Source organism: Polypterus senegalus, chromosome 7 (genome assembly GCF_016835505.1).
Source record: "Polypterus senegalus isolate Bchr_013 chromosome 7, ASM1683550v1, whole genome shotgun sequence".
Lineage (NCBI taxonomy): Eukaryota > Metazoa > Chordata > Cladistia > Polypteriformes > Polypteridae > Polypterus > Polypterus senegalus.
The window spans coordinates 29262428-29274906 of NC_053160.1; the positions used below are offsets into that span (position 1 = coordinate 29262428).

General features: G+C 40.8%; 1 protein-coding gene across 1 annotated transcript; it reads left to right on the plus strand.

Moving 5' to 3' along the window:
* The first annotated feature begins 11201 nt into the window (after positions 1 to 11201).
* On the plus strand, positions 11202 to 12125 carry LOC120532241 (cholesterol 25-hydroxylase-like protein 2). Its single transcript, XM_039758091.1, has one exon. The coding sequence runs from the start codon at positions 11202 to 11204 to the stop codon at positions 12084 to 12086; it is 885 nt and encodes a 294-aa protein (XP_039614025.1). The 3' UTR covers positions 12087 to 12125.
* The last annotated feature ends 354 nt before the right edge of the window (positions 12126 to 12479 follow it).

The following is a 12479-nucleotide window of genomic DNA, read 5'->3' on the forward strand; positions in this document are numbered from 1 at the left end:
TAAAAAAAAGAATTTCAGAGAAGGCAAAATAGAGGTCCTGCTCAGTGGTAGTGGAGGCAAAAAAATGCACTATTTGGTGGCTTAAGCAGTGGTATAAGCAACAAAAGGAAACTGATGGAGTGGGACAGTGTGGAGAAGACGCTCAAAAGTTCAAGTTCAGAAAGTTGCACAGTGCCTGAAATTAAAAAGAAGTGGTCAGATATCAAAGTCGACATGAAAAGGTGAGCCGCAGCCCACTGTCTGGTTATCAACACAACTGGAAGATAACAGAATTTCAGGGCTCACACTGTTTGAGCGCCAAGAGAAGGCAGGTCTTGGAAATCAAAATCGACTTAGAAGCCAGTCATCATCAAGGGACAAGAAATCAGCTTGATCTCTAAATATCTAAATATATAATCTCTAGATGTATTTGATAAAGCCGTGTCATAGATGTGAATCTAAAAACGAAAGGGGAACCACACAGAAACAGTAGCACTGCTTTGGTGCTGGATGTAGCCCATTTACAAAACTGAGCAGAAACATGTGTAGGAGTCTGCTGTGAAAATGTGCATAGAGTTATGCTTAGTGTAATTTTTATACATCTTGATGTGAGCGTGGAAAAAGGCGTACGCATCATTTTTGTGCATAACACTGTTTATGGTTTTTTTACCCCAAGGAGTTCAAATTTAATATGAATATATTTTTGCAGATAACACTTAAAGGTTTTTGTTTTTTTCACATTGTATCGCTACACGTTTGGTTTGGTTATTGGTGCTCTGTTGTTGTGTTAGCATTGTCATGATTTACAGGAGGTGCGCGGTCACTGACATCATAGGCACAATGGTACTTAGACCATCATGTAAGGTCCCGCTACATCTGAGTTGGGATTTCTAATAGTGTTACAGACATTTCTTTTTTTGCTTTTTATTTACTAGTTTCTGAAACTGAACTTTGACTTTCAGATATTAATTAAGATGTATGAAAGATTGGTTAAACATTTAACTTTTGACTTTTGAACATTATGTTGACCATGTATCTATCTCCCAGTCCTTTTCATAAAAATTTTTTCTGTCCTATTGAGAACAAATTAAGAAGCTTGCTATACAGTTTAAGATTAATTTCACCTGACTTGTACTATACGCACTATACTATGGTTCCATCATCCTGTTAGTTTGATCACTGTGTGCACTGTCTGGTTAACTTGGGAGTCCACTACTTTCAGCCAACAAATTATTCAGGAGAAGTTTGTCAAGGAAAGCTACTAGGTTTTGTTGATACTTACAACAATACGCCTCATTGTGACTGCTCTGTTATTGCTAGCCAAGTCAGAAGTATTCTTCTTCTTATGAAAATCTTTCTTCATTTTTAAAAGAGGTTGTTGTTTTTCAGTTTAAAATCTGTAAAAAGGCTAAAATTTCCCTCTTGGGAAAATAAAGTTCTATCTATCTATCTATCTATCTATCTATCTATCTATCTATCTATCTATCTATCTATCTATCTATCTATCTATCTATCTATCTATCTATCTATCTATCTATCTATCTATCTATTGTAAGAAATAAAACAAAAGCACCAAATGACAAACCCTGTATAATTGTTTGAAAAAATAAAAAGATACATTTAACTATAAATATTATAACATCATCACAAACGTGAGTATAGTTGTGAACTGTCATAAGATGGTGGATCTTCCATTTTTGATGACTCCTGGCAGAAAGAGGTGGGTACAAGTGGATGGTCTCCGGAAGTGATATCAGTGGTTATAGCTGTAATTCTTCCTGTTTGCAGGCAGAAAAAACTTTGGCACACAGCGCCAACCCCTGGAGTGGTGGGATATTACCATTAGCAGAACCTTTAAGCTTCCTCCTTATCTATCTATCTATCTATCTATCTATCTATCTATCTACTTGGACTCCCAACTTTCCTAAATAAATTGATCGAGACCATCCCTGTGTAATTATATTCAGTTTTATTTCCTATGATTGGCACTTACATTTAATTGCTGTAAACCTAATATGCAATATCTACCCATATCTCAGTTTTCTGCAGTAGGTTTTAGCCTTCTTTTCCTAGGGTTCAGATTCTTTGGCCGCTCTTGGCCTGGGTTATGCAAATCTGCTGTGTGAACCATCCTTTGCAACAGCTATGCATTCAGTTGAGATTTTGAAACAACTGAGCAGTGGTCTAGTGTGTTTTAGGCACTAACAGAAGACGATTAAATGGTTAAGCAATGGATCTAAGCTGTGTTGTGGCAAGTTGTGACCTAACACTTTGAACAAGATGGTGATGCTGAAAATGAATCAGTTTTCGATTTGCTTCTTTAGGATGACAGTCCAAAATTCACACTTGATAAAACAGACACATGAGAAAATGCTCAGGACTGTAAAACAGAGGCTTAAAATGTGAAAGGCTGAAGGCCATGTCTCAGAGCTCCTACTCTGCTTGTGACACAAAACCCAATAATGAGCTCTACGGACAGCAGAAACGTTTTATTCATTAACCTGCTCTAGAAAATACATACTCTGTGTGACATCGATGTTCATTTGTCATAGCACTTAAAATCATAAAAAAGGAGATTGTCTGCTCATTGAAAGCCTCATTGAAACTCCTATTTTCCACATGTTACAAAGCAGCATTTAAGGATGAGTCCATCGTTTTGGTGCCACGTTGCTCCAGTGTTGCACAACCCCAGGGACCCACCTTCAGTTGTTGGCCTGGTCATTGTTTGTCTGTGAGTAGTTTGCATGTTCTCATGTTGCTCATGTTGGGTTTCATACCACTGATATGCACAACAGACTCATGTTTCATCCCAAAACCCAGCACTGGACAAAGGAGTCTTTAAATGGATGCATGGACGGATTATCCCAATATTTAGCTAAAATATTTATTTGTAAGAATGAAATGATTAGGCAGTCGGCTTTCACTGAAATCATTTAGGTTTTATACTACGCAGTACACTGAAGACCCCTGCTGGTCGAACACAGTCATTTCAGTTTTGGCAAATGAAAATTTACTTTAAAAATGATTTTTTTAATGTTTGCTAATTTATTTTGTTCATGTTCTAATTCTAATACCACACATGCTTTGCTTTTACTACTTTACTACATGATCATTTGTCATGTTTTTTAACCGCAGTTAGTAAAGGGGCAGCACAACAATAAGTATCACTGACTTACAGATGCAGTGCCTGGTAGTTATCTGATAAATTGGACTGGACTGCCAATACTGATGCTCTGTGTTAGAAAGGTCAGGGCCGACTATACTTCCTTAGAAGGTTGCCGTCCTTCAACATCTGCAATAAGATGCTGCAGATGTTCTACCAGATGGTTGTGGCGAGCGCCCTCTTCTATGTGGTGGTGTGCTGGGGAGGCAGCATAAAGAATAAGGACGCCTCATGCCTGGACAAACTGGTGAGGAAGGCAGGCTCTATCGTAGGCACGGAGCTGGACAGTTTGACATTCGCGGCAGAGCGACGGGTACTGAGCAGACTCCTGTCAATCACTGAGAATCCACTGCATCCACTGAACAGGATCATCTCCAGACAGAGGAGCAGCTTCAGCGACAGACTGAGGAGATCGTTCCTCCCCCACAATATGCGACTCTTCAAGTTCACCCGGGGGGTTAAACGTTAACATTATACAAAGTTATTGTCTGTTATACCTGCATTGTTATCACTCTTTAATGTAATATTGTTCTTTATCAGTTTGCTGCTGCTGGAGTATGTGAATTTCCCCTTGGGATTAATAAAGTATCTATCTATCTATCTATCTATCTATCTATCTATCTATCTATCTATCTATCTATCTATCTATCTATCTATCTATCTATCTAATTTCCATGTTCTGCACATGACTGTGAATGTTTTATTTCAATCCTAATAGACATGTAGATTAGGTTAATAGGATGTTATATTGTGTTATCAACATGAGAGGTACAGACTAACATCTTTGTTTTTTCTCGGTGGATAATATAAAGAAATGTTGCAACTAATTATGCAACTCTTACCTGTCTCGATGCCCATGCTGGAACCCGCATATTAAACCCTAGAGACTTGTCTGCAAGGCTGCATCCCTGACTGAGACCCATCTTTGCTTTCTAACCTTTACTTCAACTCAGTCTACCACCAAAAAAGGCCTTCACGTGAGTGCCCTTAGGAGACCACAGCAAGACAAATTATGACTCCTCTTATAAGAGGGTTTCTGCCTCAGGTCCACCAAAACGTTCATTCCACAAAAGCAACTGAGCCTATCATAACTAAGTATTGTCAGCATTCTGAGTGACAGGCCTCACTCCAGTGGCATATGTTGCCTTGTCATTTATTCATGACATATTGTCTCTCTTATCCTTTTTAAGACACAAGTGTTTCAGCCGTCCTTTGGCGATTAGGATTATTCTCCTCTCCCTTCTGGAAAAGAATCACACGACTGGGACTGGCAGCTCTTTTCTGGAAAAATTGTACATGTTGAGAAGAGCATCGTAGCTGTCATGTATGCCTAGAACATTTTCCCATAAGTTTCAAAGCTGATGCACTGCTTGCTCGGCCGGTCCATTTCATTTTGAGTTAATGAGGACTATTGGTGATGCAGGCAAACTGCTTAAGTTCCCAGACACCTATGGGTTACCTTATCAGCCATCAAGCAGTAAGGCATGACATGACCTGAAAAGGTGGTCTACCACAGAGTAACCAGAGTAAGAATGATAAAGGAGCCAGATATATTTGATCATTCCATGGAAAGGTATCATCTGCAGCCAACATCCATGGAAGACCAAGGATTGTTTGTCTGATGCAGCCATTGTCAAGGACATGGCTTTTATGGTCTGCAGTTTTGTTACATTTTTTTGAATGAATTCATTTTACAAATGTAAAATTTGGGTGGTTTGGAGTTCAAGGATTCTAGAAGTACAATTTGTTTTCAGTTTTATGTCAATTTAAACAATTTGGAAAAAGTTTAAGGATAAGCCGTGACACTGTTTTTGTGTTATTATAAAAATGTATGTTTTGTTATGATATGTATAAAAATATTGTTAACACCTCTTTGATTCTTTTAGCAAATCTCTGATATTAATGCACTTCTATTTTGATGAAGTAACAATTCAAAGATTTCCGTTGACAGGGCTGCTCTCTCACCGATCCAACATCCAAGATTTGAAGTCATACTCCTTCATTGGAGTTTTTACATTGTCTAGGTAGTTTTGTTTCAATTCATCTTCTCAAAGATGTGCCACTTAGGTGAAGTGTCTGTGATGGTCAGCCTTTGATATTTTTGCTATTTTGGTACACTGTATTAATCCCTGAGGGGAACGTGTCTTTTCACATGACCTAAGGAGGTCAGAGCACAGGGTCAGCTATTGTTATGTGCCCCTGGGGTAAGTTTCAGGTTAAGGGTCTTGGCTCAAGAGCCCAACAGAGTAGGATCCCTTCTGGCAGTAATGGGATTTGAACCGGCAACCTACCAGATACAAGTCTGGAAAAAGTGACCCAGAAATGGATAATGCAAGTTTGAAAATGTTACATTATGTTACAAATGAAAGATGGAGGAAGAACTGAAATAAATAAACGACAGTAAATAAACAGCACGGATCAGCACTTTTGATGTTTGGCTGCTAACAGCAATTACAAGTGAGGTTAACTTGTTCAAAATCCAACACCAAATATACATTTTAAACTTCCAGTGTAAATAATTATGGCAGACATTATTTTTAACAATTTCAAATTCTAAATCTCTCTTCCTTTAAAGCAGCAGTACACCTATATGTATTCAAGCTGCTTGACTGAAGGACCGAAAACTTTCTCAGTTGGTTCACTCCCTTCAGTCATGAAAGTGGAGCTGCAGCTGCATTTCAAGATGCTTTCTTAAACTGATACGTCTGTTCTGGATATGTGGGCCTTCATCCTGCATATTTAGATTTTAAATGCATTCTGCACTATGGTAGTGGTACTGCCACGTGTACACAGTACAGTGAAATTCTTACTTGTATGTTCAACCAACATGCAACACGTCGTTAATCTTGAGCGCCATAATAAACCCAAACTGAATATAATACTAAATATTTTATTTTACAGAAAACACAAATCACTTCAGCACAGTAGCCTTAATATGTGGCATCTCACCCTCCTCAGACCCTGGTGAAAATGGCATTGGGTCTCAAGCAGTTTGTGTAGTCAGTAATTAATTTAAGTATATAAAGAATTAAATTGTATCTGTATAGTGTTTTGGGGTGTAATTTCTGGTATAATGTTCTTGTTAACGTTTACAGCTTTGTCTGAATCTACTCTTACAGTATATTCATCTAATTAATCACTTTACCTATCTGGTGGAAAAGCATTGAGGCTATAGGGCAACACTGTGGTCCATTGGCTCGGACACAGGACTGCAAATTATGAGGTTGCTGGCTCAATCCTCATCAATAATGCATTGTTTTCATCCTGAGAAACGTTTTTAACCTGCTAGTGCATCAGTTTAGGAAATACAGAGGCACTCCGGACATTGTTACATACATTCTGACTTGCAGGGCTCTCTAGTTAAATGTGTCAGCTAAATTAATACATTTCAGATATGCACTGTGTTTTAATATCTCAAAAGGCTAACTCAGTTTATCTCTGGTGCAACACAACAAATTGTATCTTTAATGACTCAAAATTTGCACCGCATCCTTCTCTATAGCCATCTGCATAACATAGTCTCTGCCTGCCACCTAGTGCTGATTTGTGGTAAAGCAGGGTAAAGGATGCAAAGTGTGATTTCTATTGGCCATTATTGTCACATACAGTTGAGTGAAATGATTTTTTTTACTGGCAGGATGCTAATTAACATTCAGCACATTGACACTCTACAGCATCATGAATATTGACTGTAATTACCTTGAAATTGGTGTTTACCTGAAACATCTCAGAACATATTTGACATTACTGATTAAGGGAAGGGCGGCACAGTGGCGCAGTGGTAGCGCTGCTGCCTCGCAGTTAGGAGACATGGGTTCGCTTCCCGGGTCCTCCCTGCGTGGAGTTTGCATGTTCTCCCCGTGTCTGCGTGGGTTTCCTCCCACAATCCAAAGACATGCAGGTTAGGTGGATTGGCGATTCTAAATTGGCCCTAGTGTGTGCTTGGTGTGTTTCTGTGTGTCCTGCGGTGGGTTGGCACCCTGCCTGGGATTGGTTCCTGCCTTGTGCCCTGTGTTGGCTGGGATTGGCTCCAGCAGACCCCTGTGACCCTGTGTTCGGATTCAGCGGGTTAGAAAATGGATGGATGGATGATTAAGGGAAAAGGTGCCATACTATTTAGATAGATAGATACTTTGTCTCCAATAGTAATGCACGAACACTGCCGAGTTCCCTTTGCTGTGAGTTCCACACATGCCAAATGATTGCCAAACTCCACAAAATGCATTGAAGTCAATGGGGAATGAAGAACTCGACTAGTCTTGTGTGAATTATAAGGGTGCAATGGTCTTTTAAGTGTTTCTAAGGGCTAGTTAAAAGTCTGCCAATTATGTTTGACTGATTATTGTGGCCAAATATGTGATATGAGCTGCAGCAGTGGTGCCTTATAAAACAAAAGATGCAGAAGAAATAAATATCACAAACAAAATACAACAAATGGTCACAAACTAGCAATACCTTATAAATGGTAATATCTCTTTGTTTTTATTATTTCATAGCAAGTCTTGTGTTTCTGATCCTTTAAGGCTTGTTTTGTATTGGGGCTGCAGCACATGGGTAACTACATATGCAAATTAACCCTGTGTAGTTGAGCTACTAGCACACAGAAATTAATATTATAAATCTGGTGGCAGTACAGGTATCCATGGGCTTACATTTTATCTAGTAATGTCTGATTGTACCTATGTCCGTGGCCCGCAGCTAGTGTTTTATCTTCTGGCCTAAACCACTATGTGTATTTCAAACAAAACAAAATTGTTGCTTGTCCTCTTCCTCTTCAAAAAGGGTGTGAGATACGCCCGGACACCATCAGACTTAGGCCACATCTTTATAAAAAGTCACACGTTTATTTCTCTTAGCACAGTCCCACACAGCACACAGTGCTTCCCAGCACTAAACACCCCTAATACAGGCCTTTCTCTCTCAGTCCGTGGGCCGCCTTTCCTCTCTTCACGGGATGGGAGCTTCGTCCTGCTCCCACTCCCGACTCTAACTCCTTGATTGTAGGAAGGTGGCCCCTTTTATGTTCACCCAGACATGCTCCAGGTGCTCGATGATGCTCTTCCGGCAGCACTTCCTGGTGTGGCGGAAGTGCTGCACTTGCACCCGGAAGCACTCCAGGCATCCCTGGAGGAATCTTCCTCCATCTTGCCGGGTGTGGCGGAAGTGAATGTTTCCCAGGCTCCATGAGGCTCGGGGCGCCCCTTGGTGGTGGCCATGGGCCCCAACGGGCTTGAGCCTCCTTGCTCCTCTCCCGATCCAGGGCGGTTGCCCCCTCGTGCCCTGGAGGATGTATACGCCGCCTCCCGGTCCTTCCAGGTGTCCCGGCTGGGTCTGTCCCCCAGCCTCCTGTGACAAAGGATCACCATCCTCACAAGTTTTCACACCACGCAGTTCCTCCCTGGAAGGACAAGACCCTTTCTCATGAAAATCCTCTTCTTTGAAATGTGGGCTACAAACTCGGGTATGGGGGCTAACTGTAATACTCTCTCTCCAGATAGCGACAATCCATTTAGATCGGGTTTCCACGTCAGAGGAAAATGTATGAAAACTAAGTATCTTCTTGTACTTCCTGGAAGTTTGACATAAAGGTACACAACAATGTTCAGATGTAGAGCTGTCTGTACTCTGAAACTTAAACTTCTTTTTCTCGGACATTCTCATCAATGCAGTATGGACAACGGAAGTGACTGAGCTGGCTGAGCATTACCATGTGTATGTAGACTATTGAAACATTAGAGAAGCTCAAGAGAGAGAGAAAGAAAATATTGTAAAATGGTGCCAACAAGTTAGGTCAGCCAGGGGTGAGTCACCCAAGTATAAGCTGGCATTACACTACCAGTGGCGGGGGTGCCTATATACATGGCAAGCCTGCAACATTGCATGTTTTTCCAACTAGTGTGGCAAAAGACACACAGTCCTTTTCAGGATAGCAAGCCACCTCAAAGTGCCATGTAAAGAGCAGAGTAACCACCCATTGCTGCATTTGGCACCAATGCCACAGTGAACTAATGAAGGATCAATTTGCAGTAATAATGAAACAGAAAAGAAAACATTTCCTGACGGTGATGTGCAAACAAGTGGTTAAGGCTGCATTTGGAATTTAGAAGATGGACAAAGAATTGAGGGACACAACCCTTCAAGGAGGCAAACCCTCTCTGCAACACACTACAATGAGACACATGAGCAGATTATTAGGAATACCTGTACACCTGCTTATCCATGTGATTATCTAATCAGCCAATCATTTGGCAGCAGTGCATTGCATAAAATCATGTAGATACAGATCAGAAGCTTCAGTTAATGTTCACATCCACACCAGAATGGGGAAAAAAATCCAATCTCATTGATTTCAACTGTGGCATACTTTTAGGTGCCAGAATAGATTTTATCTATAAATTTGAGTATTTTTGTAACTACTGATCTGCTGGGATTTTCATGTAGAGTTTGCTCCTAGTGGTATATAAAACAGAAAACACGCAGTGAGTGGAAGTTCTGTGGACAGAAACATTTGGTTGATGAGAGAGATTAGAGGAGAATGGCCAGTCTGGTTGAGGCTGACAGAAAGGCTACGGTAACTCAGATTACCACTTTGTACAACTGTAGCGAGCAGAAAAAGCACCTCAGAATGCTCAGCACACGCCCAGTCTTGAGACAGGTGGGCCGCAGCAGCGGAAATCCATGTCAGTTTCCACTTCTGTCAGCACAAAACTGAAAGCTGAGGCTGCAGAGGACACAGGCTGACCAAAGCTGGACAGTTGAAGGTTGGAAAAATGTAGCTTAGTCTGATGAATCTATGATTTCTGCTGAGGCCCACAAAGAGTAGGTTTAGAATTCACTGCCAAGAGCATTAATGTATGCACCCAAGCTGCCTTGTATCACAGTGCAGGCTGGTGGTGGTGATGTAATGTGTGGAGTGTGTTCTTGGCACACTTTAGGCCTGTTGATACCAACTAATCATTGCTTGAATGGCACGGCCTATTTGAGTATCCTTGCTGAACAGGTGCACCCCCTTCATTGCCACAATTTATCAATTTTCTAATGATAATGATAATACAGCCTGTCACAAAGCAAAAGTCATCTCAGACTGGTTTAACGAAAATGATAATGAGTTCAAGTGTTCTTCAGCTGTCTTTTCAGTCACCGGATCTGATACCGCTAGAACACTTTTGGGATGTGGTAGAACTAGAGATTTGCAGCATGAATATTGTGTGACGCAAATGAATGTTTCCACCAACTTGTGGTATCCATGCCATGAACAACTGGGCCATCTTGAGAACAAAAGGATGCCTTGCCAAGTATTAGTGTAGTGATACTAAGAATTTGCTCTGTGAGTTGTACAGTTTATCTTGTTATCTTGCAATGCATTGTGGTGCTGTTGGAGTGGGACCTACATGGAACAAGCCAGGAGCCCCAGACAAATCTTTCCAAGCAACATATCAAGGAGACACCTGGAAATGCAATACAATAATGCAACACATACTTCAAACCATAACCATCGCCTCTTCAGTTTGCTGCATTTGGTCATTGAAGAATATCTTTGCATCTAAACTGTTTAGAAGAACCTCCTTCAATGCACAATATACTGCAGGGAGGTCACTGGAAAAGGCCAGAGTCTCAGGCTTACAGCACAGCTACATTGGCTTTATTCTCTTTGTTCATTCCTCCCCGATAGTGTGTATGACAGGGACAATGGAAAAGTAATGATCTTCTGATTCTACTGAGGTGCTTGTTGCCACAAGAAAGTGACCAATAGATTATCATGAAACAAGGAAAACACCAAAGCAGCTGAGTCACCTCAGAAGACTTTGAGGTGATGACATCTAGTAGGTCTCAGAAGCAGTCTAATGTAAGCAGGAAAACCATCAATGAAAGGTTTTAACTGACGGAAGCTCCACCAGACTCTTGTCATCATTAATTAAACGTGTCAAGGTTACATTTTGTAATTTGGTTTCCTAAATTGTGTAACTGGCAAATAGTCACCTTACATAACCTCCTTCTGCCTCTACCAGTTTGGGCAGCTTACAAGTGAGGCAGCACATCTTTTTGCTTTTTCTGCTCCATGGATCTCAGCATTGTAATGAAGCATCTGCCAACAGACACCAAGCATTGTTCAAATGCATTTGCTTTGGAGAAACCTTTCTTTGCCCCTCTGTGGGACTACCTTAGGATTAACCACAATGAAGTAATAAGATCTCCTTTGCTTCCAGTCTTTCTTTCTATCTTTACATATCTCAGCCTTTGTTTGTTCTACATGACTTTGGATCTTCTAGCTCCACTGGTACCTTCTATTAATCGCTACAAGATACACCCTGAAAACCCTGTGAAGGCACTGGACATTTTGAAGGCGGTTATACTAACCTTGTACAACCATGTCATCTTTGTTTTTCCGGCAGCTGTGGCTCAGTGGTATTGGAGGCCAAAGCTTCCACTGGTGGAAGATGCTCCAACACTTCTGGAATTCTCTACAGGCATTATTGGATGCACCATCCTCTTTGATTCCCAGTACTACATCTGGCACCTTGTGCACCACAAGTCCCGGTGGCTCTATGTAACTTTTCATGCCACCCACCATGAATATCACACAACATTCTGTTGGGTCACCCAGTACATGTCTGCCTTTGAGCTAATGAGTGTTGGCTTTTGGACCACTTTGGACCCTGTTCTTCTTCAATGTCACCCCCTTACGGGTTATGCCTTCATGGTCTTCAATGTCTGGATATCAGTGGAAGATCACAGTGGCTATGATTTTCCTTGGGCTCTGCACAATCTTATTCCATTTGGGCTCTGGGGTGGCTCAGTCAAGCATGACATGCACCATCAGAAACCAGCAACCAACTTTCAACCTTTCTTCTCTCACTGGGATTGGCTTGGAGGCACCTATTTCTATCAAAATAAGTCCTCTAGAAATAAGGACAAGAATGAAAAGAGACTGACATTGTTGTAATGTGGTGGAATGTTAAATGGAGCATTTTACAGTAACTCTTTGTTCCCATATTTAGCTCTTTATTAATAACACATCATGGACTTTTACATTCCAAGAATAAAATACACATGAAAAATCTGACTCGTCAAAAGGATGAAACCTTACAGTTTGACTTACAGTATGTACTTCAATTGTTCAACCTCTCAAAACTACTTGAACGAATGGACAAATGATTGGTTTGATTGTGCTGAGACTATCTGCAAAGGAACTGGACTGGAGATGCTTGCTCAGTCCTTTGATTTCAAACAAGAAGGGCCATCTTTCTTTATGCCATCTGTAAAAAATCTAAGTAAACTGATGTACAATAGCAAAGTAATCACAGGACAAAGGTAATATATAAAAGAAAATTGTTTA